At 40.9% G+C, this 20,925-nt stretch overlaps 1 protein-coding gene and 2 long non-coding RNA genes across 3 annotated transcripts in view; all 3 read left to right on the top strand.

Moving 5' to 3' along the window:
- The first annotated feature begins 3,473 nt into the window (after positions 1-3,473).
- LOC145444825 (uncharacterized) overlaps positions 3,474-20,925 on the top strand; it is a 134,265-nt gene continuing 116,813 nt past the window's right edge. The window contains exon 1 of the mRNA XM_080322848.1: positions 3,474-3,550. Within this exon, the coding sequence (XP_080178974.1) occupies positions 3,481-3,550 (70 nt within the window). The 5' untranslated portion in view covers positions 3,474-3,480. The remainder of the gene's footprint in view (positions 3,551-20,925) is intronic.
- The window catches only part of LOC145444827 (uncharacterized), a 34,212-nt gene continuing 19,207 nt past the window's right edge, over positions 5,921-20,925 (top strand). Inside the window, exon 1 of the long non-coding RNA XR_013916802.1 lies at positions 5,921-5,998. This is a non-coding gene — a long non-coding RNA (uncharacterized LOC145444827). The remainder of the gene's footprint in view (positions 5,999-20,925) is intronic.
- Positions 15,108-17,723, top strand: LOC145445317 (uncharacterized). The gene is made up of 3 exons (XR_013916956.1): positions 15,108-16,917; positions 16,976-17,068; positions 17,237-17,723. It is a non-coding gene; the product is annotated as an uncharacterized LOC145445317 (long non-coding RNA).

A 20,925-nucleotide genomic window follows, 5' to 3' on the forward strand; every position in this document is an offset into this window, starting at 1 on the left:
TATCAATGGATTCTGGATTGGTTTCTGCTATAGCCTACAAGGCGTAGACTGTATTAATTGGTATTTGCATATCAATCCATGCCGACACTTTTTGTAGGGTCGGACACAGTGATTCACAAACTATGTGAATGAGCATGGTATGGTCACATACGATATGAGCAAAGTTATTTCCTCTATCAGTAAATGGACTAAAACAGATGCTAGGCTGCGTGAGTGACTATATGCAGGAGCAGGTCAAGGGATGGGGTTTACGATAATAATGTTGAATGTCGTTAAGATTCATCGCTCCTTGAATTTCATGACTGCAAGTTTCTACAGGACTGATTTGAAGGTCATTGGACCCATCAAGTTACTGTCCGTAATTCACGTGATTTATTCATCTCTAACTTCAAAACTTTGCTAGCCTTCGAGAAGACTGCAACATTGTGATCACGTATAGCGGCAGGATACTAGTCATGGCAGTGGTTCTGAACCAGATGCTTTCGCTTACACTAATGCTGCATTGTTTTGTTTGTTTCGCACGCGACTCTTGCCGCCTTAAGTTATAACTTATGAGGTCATGTGCGCCACGACAATGACTTCAGAAATGTTCAGTGTTCAGTGACGGCCAGGCTCACCGTCACTGTGGGGCTGGGCATTATCTATAGGTCTCTGTCACCGATGGAATAGCCTAGATAAACCTACCACACATAGAAAATAGACAGAAACGGGGTTCTATGTCTCTTCCACTGGTGCTGTGACGGTGGCGCATAACCATCTCCGCTACACGTGATTTCAGTAGTAGGTGGTGAAATGTTCGCCTTTTTGCGGTGCGGATATAGCATAACGGGCCGCAGGATGGCAATCTTTGCATCGAGGGCTGCAGATTTATGAAAATTAGGGGTGACTATGACCATAGGCGCTGAGTGACGGGGTGGCGCAGCCACCCCATGACACATTTATGGGGTGGCGGCCACCCCATACAATAAGATTAAACGCCCGCCGTCTGCGATTTCAAATCACCAGCGTTGTCAATTAGCGAGACCGTGATAGCGCGTAAATGCCAACTATTCATAACCGATACGCGCGCGAATAATTGAATACACAGCTTCGTTGGCGACGACGAACTAGTGTTAAAACGCCCCAATGAATTGTAATCTGTGGTTAGTAATCGGACAATCGAAGCAACCTCGTTAACGACGTCAATTTCGACACGCCTGCGCTGAGAAACACCACATTCTCTCTCGACCAGACGGCGAATTCACGTTCTCCTTCTCTTAATTAAATTGTATTTGCGCCCATATTCGTTTTTATAGTTCCGTGATAGTCCCTAATTCGAGGCTTGGAGAGCGAAATAGGAGAGTGTGTTTGTGCAGTGCATGCCTGCTAATTGAAAGTCATTCCTGCGCAAAGTGCGCATTGCGCATATACATTGATTACTCTAACAAGGCTTTGCCAACTTTTATCGGGAAATGCAACAATGCAGCTCAAACTTCGTCATAATGAGCAAATAATTGTCGCGATGTCAGACTTGGAACCCCATTGCGCTGTACCGAAGTCGAGGAATTGCTGATTAGATGTGCGCTTTCTCGTTTGCTATCATATGTAGGCTAGTAATTCTTGTCTGCTTCATACACCTTCGTATTCCCTCGGTGTCACTTGTCACTGTTTGATCTGTTACTAATACTGCGCATTGTGCAGTGCATGGCGTTGAATTACGATGTCCAAAATTGATGGAACACGAGATTCTCGGTGGCGCAAATTCTGAATTTATTCGTTTAGTTTGACCGGGAACCTTCTATGTTCCAATAAATTTCATTGCTGGACTGACTCTATCGAGCCCAACCATATCGCGGATCGAATTTCAAACCTTTGGGATATGTATTTCTATTGATAAGGTCGCGACATGCGCCCATATTGCTCTTACTGAAACAACACGTGGATAATTAAAAGCGCACATATGTACGATCAAATTCGACTGGCTGATCAGGGCCTACGTAGGCCTTAGGCCCCGGGCTGATATTAATCAGCGGGTTGTCGGCATAAAAACCCTAGGTGCGTAGTCAGGGAGTTTCTCATTTATAACTTGAAATCCCGTCCTTTTGAAATGCCAATTCACTAATTCGTATTATAGATGCTGCGTACTGCAAATAAGCGAAAATCATTTGTATGCGAAATGGGTCATCGATATCTCATGTGCCTGCACTATCGTCGGTGGTTTGATTTAGCGTGTCCGCATGCAGGCCTGCTACCGTCCGCAGAAACACTTTCGCCAAACAGTAACAATCTCTGAGTGTAATATTGTTTGTGTTTAGGTATCTTTTTGATTAAAACTTATGCCCCCGTCAGAACGAATTTTGCTCTTTGCCATTGCCGAATCTGGGTATTTAGGTATGACTAGCGCACCATTTAATTGTAATTATGGCAGGTTTGCGGCATGTCTGCGTAAATACTATTTTATTCAAATCCAAATTTTTCGAAGGCAATAACTCCGCTTCCACCGATTGGAATTGAACCAAATTTGGTGAGCATCGTTTCTATAGACAGCCTAACATTTTCATGGGGTGAACAGAAAATTTTCAAATTTTTTATCATGTATTTTGATATAATAAATAGAAACTTTCTTCTCCTGTAGCAAAGCGGTTACTGGCTGGAATTGAACCAAATTTTGTGTGTAGGCTTAAATTAGGTAACCTAACAATTTTATCAAGTAGCCAGTACGATTTGAGAAAAAAAGTCATTTTTGAAGAGCCCTACTGTTCATGCTCAGTCCAGCGACGAATGCCAAGACCGCGGCAATCAATGACCTAATTTACGATCATCTCAGCGCGAGATCGCGTCGCGTTGGATTGTGCAATACAGGGATATCTAGAACTATCTAGATATCCCTGTGTGCAATGGGATATGCGTGCACAGACGAATCTCGCTAATTGGTCGCGGCCGCACGTAACACTGATAATACAACTTGTTGAATTGCAACTGAATATTAGCGTCAGAATGGTCATTTCAAAAGGACGTGGTTTTGCGTTTCAAAAGGAGGGGGTTTCGACAACCCCCGGGCTCCGCGCCTGTCGCCACCCCATGCAAAAATAAAAGTCGGCGCCTATGACTATGACTATATGTAAGCTTGCATACCCGGGTCTACTGAATTTCATCGCATCGGATTTATTCATTAAATGTCGCCACGCAATATCGATTTTGTGATTCTGAAGTTTAACATGGCTTTGTATGTCAAAGGCCGTTCCTGCATATTTAGGGTTGCATTCTTCATCATTCTATATCTGCTGCAAGGGAATTAATGAGCAAAAGCGATTTATATCTATGTCTTCTGTCGAATGACACCACCCACCATTCATATTTGTAATTATACAAAGCATATATCATGTAGGTTTCCCCTGGAAATAATAATTAACGATGAATTTGATTTAATGTACATTATCGTGATCAGATTTTGTGTACACATTAAAATTATACATTTATCCACTGGTATTGAAATCGAGGATGCATGAAGTTGGATCTCAATATATAAAGAGCCGCATTCTACTTGCAATGATGGTTGGATGTATACCAGGTATGTGAACGATAGGCTATATTGTGGCATTCCTGCCACCAAGTCACGTCATGACTAACGTGTTGTATATAGCCCTTCTGCATGCATAGTTATCTCTATTTTTGCCATCGGTTCTGCTGTGGTTATTCGGTTACAATTATAGCCCGACCTATATCAGAATTATGTGCAAGTACCGATATCGATGTGTATCATTTACAGGAACTACCAATTTGTGGCACCAATATGAAAATGAACACAGATATCACATATAAACTTCATATATTTAAAATCACACACCAGCTAAGTAAGAAACTATAGCATTCCGCGTCCTGCCTGCGCATTGTTAGTTAAGGCCACACAACTATCACAATTGTCACCAGAACCATGGCCAATTGGTGGCCGTCATATATCAAACCAACACTGAACACTGAAGACACTCTCACTTGGAATAGTTCAAGGAGTGATGACGTCATTGGGCAGGCACATAAATATGGGTCGGAATTGGCCAATACCGATGTTACTCCGGAGACACATAGCCTAGATCGGTTCGACTCTATAGGTATAATTGACATAATGTGCCTTTACACAGCAGCGAGGTGATCAAAATCCTGAATAACTGTCTCATTCCAATCAACAAGCGGGTCATCGGGTATCGTATACTTTATTCAGTGAGATTTACATGCGTACCTGTGTACATTCAATTGTATTTGCATCTAAGTCTTCAACCGTCTTAGAGCTTTAAAGATAAGGTATTATTTATAATAATCCTTGATGTATTTTGCAGTTTCGTATTTTCCAGAATTTAAAGAGAAAATTGATGTGTGTACGAAAGCGACTGGGATTATAAACCAAATTGGAACTTTAAATATGCTATGGCTGTTTCACTCGCGCAGCTGCTCTACCAATGGATCGTTAGCTTTCAGTTTATTGGCGAACGAATCTACTATTGCGAGTGAATGCGGAGAGATCGGATACCGTTGCACCGAACGCCGTAATCTAGCAATAACAGGTAATAATGTAAACAGCCACAGATTGTGAATACGAATTAGCAAGAGACTCACAGTTTTGACTAGTTTCTTTTCTAAGAATTTTCACGGTATAGTCGCGTGATATGAATTAGTGACACCACAGTGTCCTATATGGTGTCGACGCAAGCAAATCTCACGGCTCAGTGAAATTGATTCACGTCACAATTTCCATTTGGCTACAGGCAATTTGACGGTCATTTTTGACCGGCTTGCCGAGCATTAAAGTTGGTAAAACGGGTATCAATCAAAAGCTGACTCTGCACTGATTACGAAAATATAAATTTTATTCCGTCCGTGGCCCTGGAACTCCCACAATCAGCCTCGAATTTTCCATTGTTATGGAAATTGGCATTGGGACGCAACAATGCTGTCTGTCTTTTTTTCTCTTGAGCTACTCCTTCGTTTCGCCAGACAGCATTGTTGCGTCCCAATGCCAATCTCCATAACAATGGAAAATTCGAGGCTGATTGTGGGAGTTCCAGGGCTACGAGCGGAATAAAATTTATATTTTCGTAATCAGTGCAGAGTCAGCTTTCGATTGATACCCGTTTTACCAAATTCAATGCTCGGCAAGCCGGTCAAAAATGACCGTCAAATTGCCTCTAGCCAAATGGAAATTGTGACGTGAATCAATTTCACTGAGGCGTGAGATTTGCTTGTGTCGATACTCGACACCATATATGACACTATGGTGACACACTGATGAACCAAAAAATATAATGGATTCACCAATACATAGTTGTAACGTCACAATGAGGAATATCTATTTTCAATACGGAATCTTTACCATACTAGGGATCGAATTACCCATCGGGTACTCGATTTTCCCAGACCTGGGCTACTCATGCGAGCTCATAGACTACTCTAGATCGCCGACTATGACTGCGACTATTCTAGATCGCAATTGGCGCGTTGTCCAGCCCCTGGCATAGCTCAAAGATTTGGAAACTGATCACATTCATAAGTCAAGATCAGAATAAAGATGTGGTCCCATATATGCAGGCATTTCTTCCGTTCAAACAAAGTGGAAAGAAAATGAAGAGGTCTCAGTAACCATCATCATGAGGGACTTCCCCGTCATTGTGCTATATTACGGAACTGATCCGCGGGAGAAGATCGCATTAAGATACAACTTCACAAACCTTGGTATGTTCGATAAATATGATTCGACTTTATGAAACTAAAGTAATTTTTTATGGATTCAATCTTAGGTGCAATCGTTTAATACTCCAAACTTGACATTGCATTCATATTGCCGTGTTTATATGAGTTACGATGACGCTTTCTTAACCACAGATTCTACGGCGACCTCAACCATAGCAGACAATGCGCAGACATCATCAGTCGCCTATGCACCCAACACTATCTATCAAATCTTATCCATTGTATTTGGAAGTATGGTGCTGATCACAGGCATCATGTTAATATTTTCTCTGGCGAGGTAAGAAATACTTGATGGATTCATCAAATGAATGCATGAATATTCAAATGCTGCATGACGCCTTCTTGGTTAGCATAGACCATATTACGAATTTATTTTGAAACCGAAACAGAACGCGAAGGCTTATGAAGTTGTCGAAGAGTCCGATGGACGGAGCGGACAGCTCAGAGGATCATGCTATTGTGACTAACGTCAGAGAAACCCGACTCAATGACCTCTATCATATATAATACGGTAAATCCTACAGTATTTGGTGGAAACCCATCCTATTGCATCAACTCGAATCTTGAAAGCATCATCTGGAGCCCAATTGTAACGGGTTTGGTGGTAGTCAGGATGCAAATTAAAGAGATCTTTCCGCAGTGGCGTGATGGCACCGCTTTACTGAGAGTACAAGAATATGACGCCCAATATACTAAAGCGGAGGAGCTCCGACCAAGACATAATAAATTTCACCTGTGACCGGAGATCCAGTGGACACAGTGCCTCTTTTCTGTCGCTATCACAAACTTGAGAGAAGACGAGGAAATACTAATTTGAAAAAATACCTATCGACGATTCACAAAGAACACCAAGCATGAGCCTATAGCTTAGCCGGTGCCTTAATTGTAATCGATATGTAATTGTCGTAAATATGTATGAACGTATGATTGCGGCACGAAATCTATTACATTTTCCATTGCAAGATATCTGCTTAGCTTGATTCTGGCTGCTGGGTTGGAAATTCTTTGGTAAATCACATTGTTTCACTTGCAACTTCCGCCTGTTATCAGTGCAGTGCAATAAACATAAATGCTATTTAAATTATATGTTAAAGTGTGATGACCTTTGCATACCGCACCTAAGGTTTTATTTACTGAAAATAGCACAGTGCGAAACACGACAACATGCACAACTGTACAATGAAAGGACAAATCAGGAGCAGCACAATATATAACAGAGAATATCGATAATCAAGTAATAATTGATTAAATAAAGGACGAAACGATCAGACAAAATATTTCGCCACATGCAGTTTTCAGTTGTTTGGATGTACGCCAGTTCTTCAGTGGTGACCTAGACCTTCGAAAATTTAAATAAGAGGCATGTACATGTACATCGAAGTAAAAGCACCAGAAGTTAACATAAAAGGAAAAGCGACGGGAATGAAGCGACTTGTGTCGGTAGGTAGGCGAGGTCGAAATGTTACATCGGGGTCGGTAATCTCGATAAGTTATTTTATTAATTGGCATTTAGCATTTCCTATGCCTAGTGACCTTACTCGTCCTTAATCTGATTAGAATTTTTACGGATTCGGCGTATTATGCAGACTGAGGCATGCAAGTTTTGAGCACACGATAGAAGGGTATACCATTCCGTAAAACGTTCTAGGGCATCACATCGCGATAATTGACAGCCGGTAGATGGATGTATGGAGCAACATTGCTGCGAATAAAATGAAATAATTGTACATCAAAATCTGCAACTGTTCGGTGTGCGTTTGAGCACAATGCTAGTGGTTGCATCGCTCTAGGCCCGAATATTGGGTGATATAGAATTATTACATAATCTTGAAATGGAAGTGGATACTACTTCGCCTACGTGCGACGCGCGAATTTACCGTACGAACCTCGAGTACATTTAAATCCTCCCGGGTTGATTGTAAACGTTGTTCATCATTCATCGTGGGTGAACAAAATTGATCGTAGGGATCGTTGTTATTATAATAATTATTCATTTGGTAATTTAGTGATGCTTTTCGAATCAGAGGCTCTTTGCACCCCGGAAATTGAGGCATCATCACCTGATGCAATAAAGATTCCCAATATGACTGATATACAAAATGACTGGGTATTGAAATCTGACGCTTTGATTCCCGTAGAAATTCCGATACATTGGAGATAATGTTGGCGTCGGTTAAAAGATTATATAGCTGGAAAGAAAGGTTCATTATCCGGGTGATGCGTTTTAACTTTCTTCTTATCTCTGGTACTTCTGTTTATTTTATTCACACAACATTGGCGCTTATCGTCTATAAGGTCATTTGCACCAGTATATTAATTTTAGTTATGTCAGATGTCGTTTTGCTTTTTCTCTTTCAACTTGTTCTTTTGCTGCCATCTTTCTAGAGTTCGACTCTCTCTTCTTCTGGGCTTTTCAAGGCGCTGTATTTACAGCGGAATCGGTTACTTGTGTAAGGTCATAGTTTCGTGGTCGACAGTTTCTAGCTCGTTGTCGAAATGTTTGCGCAGCTGAGATTCCGTGCATCCGCAGTGACCAGCACGTAGTATACAGTCTATACACCTACACAAGGCAGGTTCGTTTCGACAAGACGAGAGGTAGTTGTAGTAATCAGTACCAGATTGAAATTTCCGAACCATAGATTCGCATATCACCATGTTGACATTGGCTGCCAACAGTCGGTCATCGTGGTAGCACTGTCGTACAGTGATAAATTATATGCAAGGCATCCGCGGATAAGGTGACTTTAGCCGAGCACCATTTATTGCACTGCTACGACAGCTAGCGGTCACATATGCCAATTACCCAAGTTGAGAAGTTGAATTTGGCCCCCTGCGACTCTTTAAAAAAGAAATATCAATCCAATAGTGGCACGCCGTTGCACCATCAAGCTGGTGGAAATATTCCAGCATATCCTCGGTTGTGACCCTACGAGTAATAATTGTACATGTACAAGGTACATGTACAATGTACAATTAGGGCTGTTCAAAAATAACTTTTTCTTCCCGATTCAAGCCGGTCACCTCTTAAATCGTCAGGTTGCAGTAGAAAACCTTGCTCACCAAATTTCACTCGATTCCAATCAGTAAAGGCATCCGCAGATCCAATTAAAATTTTTAATTTATTATGGAAAATTAAAAAAAAAATTTTTCAAATTTTTCTGCCAACCCCATGAAATTGTTGAGCTGTCTTCAAAGACGTTGCAAAACAAATTTGAGTCAATTCCGACCAGTAGAAGCGGAGTTATGTGAGTTTTTCGTTGATAAATCGCGGATTATCCACCAATCAAGGATAATCCGATAATCATTGGGTATATTTTGTTCGGTGAAATCTGCATGTAGCAATTATATTTGCGCGAAACAATAAATTCATATTGTTAATTTATTCGCTATAAAGGCTTCTCGACTGGCTCTCATCACTAGGCAACGTCAAATGTAGGAAATATTTTGTCCATATGACGTATAATATCAGAAACAAACAACTGATAGACAGGCAAGACACGGTAGTAACGATACAAAACAAACGTTAACGAGTACATATTCGGTTATAAATAACCGAGAACAACAACACGGGACATTAATGAAATATTCCCAGAGTGTAGTGGCGTTCCTTCTGGCGACAGAGAATCGGCTTTCATAGATTCCAGGACCTTCAAATGAAAGAGAGTACGGCCACGAGCAACTAGCAAATTGACTGTCATTGTAATGAATAGCCGAATTACAAGCAGTTTGCATTTGAGTCTTCAACATTCTTAAAGTTTTCAAGATGAATTAAACGGTATTATTTATAATCGTCGATGTATTTTGCAGTTTCGTGTGTTGAAGGATTGACAGAGACTATTGATGTGTGTACGAACGCGACCGGGACGATAGAACGAAATGGAATTGCATTAAAGCAATGGCTGTTTGATTCCAGCAGCTGCTCTACCAATGGATCGTTAGTTTTCAGTTTGGGGAAGGAATATAAAAGTTGGTCAAAATGCGACAATACGCGATGCGTCAGCAGCAAGTATCTAGTAATAACAGGTAAAAATGTTAAACGGAGATACATTTTAGATACGGCTTGGCAAGAGACTCACAATTTTGATCAGTTTCCTCTCCCATTGGTTGTTAGAACTTTTCACAGTAGTCGCGTAACATGAATTCAGAATAAGCTCTAAAACCACCGTGCTTTTTGAAGTGCACCGGATTTCATGTTCAAAATTTCCTTTCTAATGATGGTATTTCAGGTCAAAAAACGTCCCCCATTTGTTGACAAACATGCAGTTACTTATTTTTATAACACACTTGATGGAAAGCGAAGTATACACTAAGCTTTCCTTCGAACTAGTTAGGTAAACTTCCAATCATCACGCCGCAGAAGTAATTATTGTAATTAGAATTTACAATTTTACATTTTACCACGGCGATATTGCATGCTCTACGCCAAGGGTGGGCGAACTTTTGAGCTCGCGGGCCGCATTCAACATCTGAATCCATTCGCGGGCCGCACTATATAAAATTGGGGTTATAAACCAAAACGCAATATTGGTATTTGATTACATAGCGAGGACATGGAGATAATATAAGTGCTTATATGAAACAAAACAGACATTGCTTTGATGATATCGTACACGCGTCAGAAACATGGTGGCGATATTTCATAGGCTGGTCGACCTCAATAAGCAATTTGTCAAAACTATAGAGATGAAAGTCGGTTGTCCCGATTCTTAGAACAGAGTTGAAATCTAAATCTGTGAGCAGCGATCTGTTCATAGATTTACTAATTCCAGTTTTGGTTCAGTTCCATGACACACAATGCTGACAGCATCATAACCATATTAGCTTCAAACACGCTTTAGATATAATATATTAATATCTCAGTTCTACGCATACATACCCCAGTTCTACGCATACAGAGAACGAATCTACCTGGAACACGCGCGAATCGTTTTTATAAGCACATCACCGAAATAATTAAAACTGGAGTGGCCAATCTGAAATCACACTCGTGATCCGAATTATGTCAATCTCGTTTAGGATTTTTGTGATGTTTACCAGTCGAAACCTTTCAAACTGCGTGGCCCTTGAGATCGGGTTGTCGCGCCAGAAATTAAACATAAAAAACATAGGAATTATTTACCTTAGAACAGTGCGGTTCTCAATTTTTAAGACACGCCTCCCCCCATTATGATGATGAAAGATTTCGCGCCCCCTTATCGTCACATCACACGACACAACCAGGATGCTAGCAGACCTAATGGATAATTTAATGGCATGGAAGGTTTTACGACTGTGGATGAGATATTTTCAAATATAAAATTCAGACTAAATACAGAGCAACAATTATGAACTGGATGTAAATCGCGCAGAGCGAAAAAAAAATTGCAGTTTAGCTCAGCTTCGCGCCCCCCTTCAGACGCTTTCACGCCCCCAAGGGGGGCGCGCCACCCAGTTTGAGAACCACTGTCTTAGAATTATCATGTTGAAATATACTAAGAAAAATTTGAATCAAGTCCCTGCATTAATTTGATTTTTAGTACGCATTTTATCCATATTTAAAAAGGTTTCTTTTGACTCTCGCGGGCCGCACAGAACAGTGTTGCGGGCCGCATGCGGCCCGCGGGCCGTAGTTTGCCCACCCCTGCTCTACGCTGTGGGTAAATTGTGAGCGGAACAGGTTTGTAAAAAGTCATTGCTGTACTTGGTGGCCTATTATTTTAGTATTATTTGCCAAGAATGCCTACAGCGCAGGTCAGTTCAGAGTAGGGATTCTGGTTTAAATCTGGCTGATTTAAATCAGTGTGCTTTAAATCATTTGTTTTTCGTTTTTTTTTAAATTTCAACGTTTTGATTTTATTGATTATTTTTTTTTCAAATTTTTGGACGAGATGCGTGAATGTGGTTAATTATCGGACAATCATGTGCATTTTATATAAACCGCGGATAGCATCTCGTCAGCGGCACTGGTATAGTCCAGCTATTTGACAGACAGACGGGAAAAGAGCAAAGAGCGATAGTCAATCAATATGTCAGCGTTTTGCTGTGGATACTAGTTGGTTGTCTGCGACATGCTGCTGATATTTCCGAGTCACTGGTGGGATACCGCAAAAGAAGCCCCATTTGTTCTCCCGGTTTTACAACAAAGTAACGTCATTTATGAATTCAAGTGCCACTGCGGTACGTAGGGAGAACTTCCAAACGGTTGCAGGACCGTATTAAAGAACACATCCCACCGTCTGTCAAATCTTATATCTGGAAATCGCAGCATAACAATCCGCTTGTTCTCGAACATAACCAGGCCATGGGTCAAAAATCTTCTATCGGCAAACATTTACTAGAAAATCATACATGTGCTGCTAACTACCACGAAGACATGTTCTCTGTATTGGCTAAGGGTCGCAATTTATTTCATTTGTCTGTTCTTGAGTCCACCATCATCACTATGAGTAAACCCAGTCTATGCCAACAAAGAATTTGTGTGTCATTTGAAAATCGCGCATTAACTTGTTTTGCTTCGCTATCTCCATGCCAACGCTTCAGTTCTCTCGTTTTCCTAATTTTGTATATTTTCTGTGTGACGTCATAATTAGCGATATATATTGTTGTTGAACATAGTTATTCGAATTCTCGCAATACTGCTGACGATATCCCCTGACGAGGGTCAGCCGAAAAGCTTCGGGAATAAATATGAATATTTTACCCAAATGTGTTATGATGTTGCGCAATCCGGAGTCTCTATCGAATTCGAGAGATTCCCTCATCTCCGATCCAGTTTGCTGGCAGAAACCACTCCATTGATCAAGATGAAGATGCAACTATTCACTGGTCAACACACAATTTGGTGCCAAGAAAGTTTCAACGGTTTTAGGGTGTATTTAGGTCGCTGAATCCGAAAATGACATTAGTTTTTTCGAATAGACCCTATTCTTTGAGATATTCCACATTTTTGTTTGGGAAAGTGCTCAAAATACGCAAATTTTGGCATAGCTAAATTTTCCTTAATATACTACAACTTCGATGAGTTCACATCTGTCTCTTCAAGTGTGTGCAAGTGCATACAGTATTGGTCTATTTCTGAAACGATATCGTTGAAGACGCAATCGTTAACACACAGAGCCTTCTATATGTGAGTCCTGTTTCATGTGAAAACCAAGCAAAAATGATAAAATCAGGCGATAGTCGCGGTAAACAACATATTTTTCAAAATCAAAACAGGTGCCGTCAAAGCCCAAACACTACGTTCAGTAACGCTCAAAGTTCAGTAGTAAGCTGTCAAAGCACTCTAATCAATCATATACCTCCATTTTCAGTAAAAGTCCTTCGATGTCTTTGCAGTAAAAAAGTTTAAATACGGAAGTAATTATTTCTCTCTTGTACGGTAAAATGTTATTCAAGCTCCTGTTCGAGGGCAGTTTTTGTCTTTGAGTCGGGTACTTCCTCAGAGTGAGGCACATATCGCCGAGAAGATTCTAAATCTACGTAATTCCAGGTATTCTACTTATGACGATTAAATAAAATAAATAATAAAAAAAATACAAAATATCGATATCTCAAAAAGTAGAGCCAATTCAGAGAAACGGATGTCATTTTCGGACTCAGCAGTCCAAACATACCTAGAAACCATTAAAATATCTTTGGCACTAAAATAAAACATTTTTTTTCGTTGGTCAGTGTTATGGATGGTTCCGATTTCACTCAACATGTTTCCTCGCTACTAGAACAGATTAGTTACGATTCTGGCGACCCATCATCATCACATAGGTTGAACGTTTTCAGATATCTGGATGATAATTCACAGCCCCACATTATTGAAGTTTAAGCGTAATCCTTCATCACATTGATTGACATGGTCGTCATTCTAGCCATTTTCTTTTGTACGTGTTGTTGTTATTATGAGTAAAAAAATCACAACCATCATGATTTGAATTATTTAATTAATTAAAATCGATTTTAATCGAGGACAAAATGTTTTTGACCGGAACCCTAGTTCACAGACTTCTTGCTCTCGCTGGTGTATTTGCTGTCTCTGACTGTATTGATGTAGATGTCGATTGAATCCAAATTTTCGAGTTGATTTCAAGTTATCAGGTAAATCGCTGTGCCCATTGGTACATGTTCCTCCCACGCTGATACGATCTGTGTGAGCAACCATTCATTTAACAATTGTTCAGCTTGGTTTTACTGAGCCTCCGTCGGTAAGTCCCAAATAAATTGACCGCAAGCTAAGTTTGTATGTTTGTGGTATGCATGGCGTTTTCCGACCACTGGTCATTTACGTTTGGTCGATATTCATCATTTTTATTTCATAGCTGCCGACTTGTAACACGGCGGTGAGATGGCGAGGAGGAGCCTAGATAAACCTCCAACACTTAGGTAGGAATTCTGGAATCGACCTCGGTGGGACTCGAACCCAGACCTATTGGTGCTTGTCTCAGCTTTCTCAGTTTTCATATTTCATCATCTATTTGTCGGACAGTTACCGACGTGGCCTACTATATAGTTATACGTATATGCGAGTCATAGGCTACAACGCCTCTTTGAAGTAAAATTGACTTGATGTTCGTTTCTCGATTAAAAATGAATAGTAAATCAATCTGCACTTCAATAATCTTGCAAGATGCAATGGCTTGAATCATGCCTTCAACCACGAAAATTCGACATGGCTGGCTTTGTGACTTAAATCGGGACTTGACTCGACTTGACTAGACTTTGCTCGAGTCAAAATGTTCAATGACTCGAACTGACTGGTGAATCGAGTTATTCCAACACTGGCTCAATGTTTTGAAATTGCTCACAATCTCAAAAGTCAAGATCAGAATAAAGATGCGGTATTATGTGTTTGCAGGCATTATTCCTACCAATAAACTATTTTGGAAAGAAGGTGAAGAGATATATGTAAGCATGAGCGACTTCCCAGTCATTGTGCTATTTTATGGAAAGCGTCCATCTTCTGAGATCAGATTACGATACAACTTCACAAACTTTGGTGAGGGCGATAAATATAGATTATTCTACCTTGTTAAATGAAGTCTTCAGTAGATTTTATGGATTCAGCGCTTAGGTGAAATTCAATCGGTCAATACCCAGAATACGACAATCCAGTTGTATCGACGTACATATTGTCATGACGGGACGTAGATATATTTTTCACAAAGTCTTCTACAGGGCTGGTTTTCAAAATTTCTTATTTAGGATACTGTCACTTGATACATATTGCTGTTGTTACATATGGCGATTCGGAAAAATAACAGACTATAGCAAGACTTGATATATTCACCACGTATAACCAGTATGCGCTCTCACATAGATGAGGCGTTATCAAGAGCAGACTCTACGGTGATCTCAACCATAGCAGACAGTGCTCCGACATCATCAGACGCCTATGTTTCCAGTACACTCAGGGTGGGTTTCAAATAGTCGACTTAGGCCCGTCGTCGGGCTTAAGCTACACCCCTCAGGCTGAAGTCGGTTTCAAAACTGTGACTTGAAGGGATTTCCCCTCCAGCGTGCGCTTTGTTAAGACAGATATCCAAGCCAGCCAGGGGGTAGGCTGAAGTCAACAGTGCTGATAACTGTTGTGCTGTTTGTTGAAGGATACTGGCCGTTCTTCTGATGTATAGTTTGGCAAATCAGATTAGATCATTGTATATTGATGTCAGGCAGTTTGGAACAATGTTTATATCACAAACGTGACAAGTTGGTATCATATACCGCTATAGTGGGATTTACAGTGGAATGCTGCAGGGGTCTTCGTATACTGAACGGATTTCAATTCAAATGGATAGCCAGAGCCCTGAGGCACACAGGACACATCAGCACTTCTTCCATAACCGCACCATATAGTATCAAGCAATGTTCCCCATGACCACCATAACCCGCGTTCGCTGGCTCCAATCGATTCGGTTACGAATATGATATGACTATGGTTACGAGACACGGGAAGTGATATTTGGGGTAAGGCGTAAAGGTGTGCCTAGCGTTGGACTTGCGAATCCCACCCATTTTGGTAAAGAAAGGTCAGCGATAAGAATCCGCTACGGGTAATGATGCTGATCAGTAGTCATGGGGAACATCAGTTAATATAGTGCATGTATCGAAGAAGCCCCAAGATGAGATTTTAGGTTGCGGCAGATCAACAGATCCTTTATTGATAGCCTACGTGCTACGTCAACTCATCATTATAGTTTTCTCGACTGGTTACGTCTTTTAACTTAGGCACGTTGACGTTTTGACAGTTTGGCTTTGCTGTGGTTATAGCCAAAAAGTGAACACACGACGCGTCACCAGAAAATGGAAAATATGTATCATGCTCATTTCGTTGAGCCTAATCAATGTTGCACCACTTGCACGCAACTGTGATTGATTGCAGGGTTCCCCTCAATATCCATTTTCGCTCCACCCCTATGAGCATTGTCATAAATATGTTTAACTGCTACTTTCTACAATAGTGCCGACTACATGGAACTTTGATCAATATGTGTCTATTCAACCAGCATTGTATTGATATTCCTTTCACTGCACGCCCATCGAATTTCAGCATAGTGGATAAAGATCCAGAAGTTTCGGAAAGAAAAATGACATGACTTTGCATGAAGTTGTTAGTGAATTGCTATAGATGTGAAGCAATGTTCCCTCTAATTTTTGACGAGTCTGTGGGTACACTCAAGAACTCACTACGCAGACCCTCGGAAAACAGTGCGTAACGACTAAAAAAGGGTCATGACTTCAGATTTTCTGTGTGCATAAACCGTGTCAGCACTGCGCATTTGCGCATGTATGCAGCTGAAAGGGGCCATTGATGTGAAGTGATATATGCCAATAATCTTCAAAGTGCAGTACATGCTAACGCTACAGTAATCCAAATTTTTTGAGATATATGTCAATTCAATATTGATTTTCACAGATTTGCTACCCAGTCATAGTATCATCATAGTAGCATAATCAGTCAATGTAAAAATTATTATATAGCTGTGCAATGTGGCACCAGAGTGAGCTGCAGGCTGTGAAACAAATGATAGCACCATTCTTTTGGAACACAGAGAAAATCAAACAAGCAGTGATGTGCCAAGCCATCAAATAGGTATTTATCTATCTATCTGTATATGTGAGTGTGAATGCGCATACCAATATCCAGTTTCTTTTATATTAAAGGTTTTTCTGAAAGCACTTTGCTCGAGCTTTTTCCAGTTCCTCACACGGTGATACCAACACTGGGCGGTAAGTATGTCATTTCCATTCATATTTATACCATGCTTGATAAGTTGTTTTTTGATAGATGCTGACCCATCTGATCTGCCAACTTATGGAGTAGCAGTTGGGAGCTGCATCTGCTAGTTGTTTTGGCAGCAACATTTCCAACCAAATCAAGGTAAATTTGCATTTATTACTGGATCGTCAATTGTCTGTTTGTTATCTCATTATTATTGCTATTAACATTCGTATGGTTTGCAATAGACTATTGAGTTTTGTATGGATAGCAACAGTATAAAAATTTAACAATGTGTTCGAAATTCATCAGTTATATCTCTACAAACAGCTCACCGAAGTCCAGGCCCAAAGTCAACTACGAAGAAGCGAAGATTTGAAAATCAGTGATGAAGCAGAAGAGAATGAAACAAGTTGAGCATGGTCTCAACGTTAATAATTATAGAAGATGCTGAACAACATTAATTTTACACTAGCCGAATCTAGAGTCAAAACATGTCTTTTGTACATTTGATTCAATTTTGTTCAGCTGTTCATGTTCGCCTGCTTCAGTTTTCCAAGCCCCTTGCAATAACTTCGCTATCTTGTGTCACAAGTTTATGAACTTGGAACTTACTTAAAGCCATAATGCTCATTTTACCTCATTTTAACGTGTCACAAGAAATAAAGCACGAGTATGTTTTTGAAAGTAATCAAATGTATTGCAAACAAGAATACCCATGAATGCTAGCTAGAAAAAATCTCTAGATCCTGCGTTGTCGTGCAGATTTCTCTGTAGGAGTCGATACCAAGCGAGTGCGTTCAACGCTTCCAGTTGCAGTATTCAGCTCCATCTGCCTTGTCTGCATTGCTCTGATTGTGAAGGCAGAGGCAGGCTATTGTCATATCGATATTCTGAGGTCCTTCCTTGAATATAGCCAATGCGCTCTGCCAGAGGGTAACAATATGTATGAAAACAATAGTGAATTTTTTCGGTCAAAGTTCTTGGGCATAATAGTGGCGTGAGTAAGTGAGTCAGTCCTCAGTGGATATTCAGCATCTCCAAGAGCATAATCTTCATCATTAGTTATGCCAAAATGCTGGGCAGTTGTGTCTTCAAAAATCGGAATCACAGCCGCACTATTTCTTCGAATACTTTGCGATAACGTGCTGAACATCTGCCAGTTACTTCCTCGGGGTTCCGTTCTGATCATCCGTACGTAAATTTCAACAACTCAAGCAATTCCATATTCCTTCGCTGCATCGCTATACTCAACATCAGCGAGCAACTCGCAAGAAACAATAACAATCTGGCCTCGGTTCCGTGTTGAACTCGCTACAGCGACGAAGTAGACAGTAATTACTCGCAACTAACAGACTTGGCCGAGCCCGGCGCCAAATTGACATTTGAAACCGATCTAAGACCGCCGACGCCTGACGTCTTGGGCAAGTCATTCACTGGCCTTAAGCCAGGTCTAAATTAAGACAACTTTTTGAAACCCACCCTCAACACTGCGAATAGTAAGTCGCAGAGACTCACGTGAAGAGCTATTCCCGACTGAACAACAGGATCCTGTTTCAGATAAACTATCTTGGCGTCGCGAAAGTAGAGGTGACATCTATCAAATCTTATCCATTGTATTGGGAAGTCTGCTGCTGATCCAGTGATCGTGCTAATATTAGCCCTAGCAAGGTAAGAAATACTATTTGTGCTCACGGAAGAAAGCCATTCTAGGATATGTTCGTTAATTATATACCTGCTAGTCACCCAAGACCTGAGTTAAGGTAGAATGTAAGCAATATGTAGAAAACGGTAATTCACTGTCAAATCCTATGCCACCCAGAGTTTGGATTAGGATTAGCCCTACACAAAAAGTATTGTTCACCTGCACTCGTCTTCATTATCGTCATTTTTCTTATGATCATTGTTGTGCATTCAAGTATTGCAATACAGTGTAAGAAAGGAAGGAGTCGTATCGAATTGGAAAAGTCAAAAATAATAATCATAATAATCATATTCTGCGACTTTTCATTCGCTCAAGACATACAGTGCACATTGCGATACACAAGACACACTGTGATGTGATGAGCTGACGGAAAGATGTTTTCTATCGTGCTGTTGAAAAAAATGTGACATCGCACTATCTGTTTATAACATCGCATTGCGTCTCGGGTATCGCATTGTACATTGGCGTCTTGCTTGACTCTTGAGTGGACGAAAATAATAGAACCGCTGATATGGAATAATACTAGTCTGGTACCAGCACAGGCTTTGAATGCAATTTATTGCTATTGTAAGCCGATATGATATTTGTATAGTTTACTTCACTCATATAGCCTACGTTGTTCCGACAACGTGGTGTCTTATACTGATCTATAAGGTCTTAATCTCGAGTTGTTTGGAATTGATAAGATATTAATCGAGTGACCGCATGAATATTGAGATGCTGCATGATGCCTGCTTGTTTAGTATAGATCACGTTACGACTTTAATTTGAAATCGAAACAGCAGGCGAAGGCTGCAGAAGTTTCTGGAGAGCCCGATAGTCGGAGAGGGCAACACTGCAGATTATGCGACGGTGACTAATACCATCACTACAGGAAATGTCAAAGAAACCCGACTCAATGACCTCTATCACATATAATATGGTAAATCCCACAGTCTTCAGTGGAAACCAATCCGTTTGTAGCACGGAATCGACGTCAACGGGAATCTGGAAAGCATCATCCGGACCCAATTGTGTAACAAGTTTGGGCGTAGGTAGCCAGGACGCAAGTTCAAGATATTTTTCAGCAATTTCGTGACGATATCGCTTTACTGAGACTTCAAGTGTATAACGTCGCAAATCCAAAAGCGGAGGGGCTGTGACCAAGATTATAAAGGTGTCTGCGACTGGAGATGAAGTGGACTCGATGCCTCTGTTCAGCTCGATATTGGTTGGGTCAAAATTCTTTCGTAAATCACATCGTTCCGCTTGTAACTTATGTCTGTTTGCAGTGCAGTTCAATATACCTGAATGCTATCACCAATGGTTGTTGGTTCGAGTCTCGATTCTGTCATGTTTCTATGTGTCGGCGGATTATCTGGGCTCCTCATCGCTAACTTCGCTGCCTTAGCAGTGTTTCGAAAAGTCCAGAGTGATGGTGAGCCGAGCCAAGAAAGTCAACAGTAATAGGCCAAGTTGCGGTCGCATGAAAATCGAGAGAGACTGATGGTGGAAGAGCGCGTGCATGGAAGTCGTCTGTAATATGACGAAAATACCGTAATACTGAAATTAATGTATTGGGTGCAATTGACCGTATAGGCCAGTGGTTCCCAAAGTGGACGCCAGCGCCTCCCGGGGGCGTTCGCGACCGTTAAGGGGGCGCTGGCCATGAAATGGACGATTGGGGGGGGGGGAGGTCGTTGACTATAAAATCTGGTGATAGAGGGCGCTGAGAGCAAATGGGGGGTGGTGTAGGTTTGGAAGGAAATTGATGCGTAGTGATGAAAAGAATGATGAATAAAGCAGCTAAATTTGCAGTAAAAATGCAAAATCGATCACTCAGTGCAATTTAGGGTCGTCCGTACTCTATTTAATTACCTGTACCGGAAAAGTCCATTGTTACTTGACAATGTTGATCCTGCCCATCAATGGACTGATTTAGCAGTCGGCAGAATTCCTAGAATGCGTGTGCTGTGAGAACTACGAAGTATTTGAGCAGTTATTGTTCACTGCAAGGTGTGATGTTTTTTAGAGAAACTGTCTTGCGTGATTTTAATCTTCGCTTCAAACGATCATGGATAATCCACAATGCTTCGACCGAGGCCTTCGACACGACGTAGCCTACTACACGAGAGACGATATCCCTTCTGGGCCTACTTGATGGGCATATTCTCCAAAGTTTATGAGTAGAATATCTCCGTTCTTAGTAGTAGTTAAACCTTATAAAGATGAAAACGGCACTGTCAGTGATAAACCCATGATATTTCACCGAAATTTTGCGAGACGCGATCTGTTTCAATTCTCAAACTTGCATGAGCTACCGGTCCAGCTCGAA

The sequence above is a fragment of the Botryllus schlosseri genome, chromosome 8 (assembly GCF_051294905.1).
Source record: "Botryllus schlosseri isolate E-star chromosome 8, Bs_hap1, whole genome shotgun sequence".
NCBI classification, from domain to species: domain Eukaryota; kingdom Metazoa; phylum Chordata; class Ascidiacea; order Stolidobranchia; family Styelidae; genus Botryllus; species Botryllus schlosseri.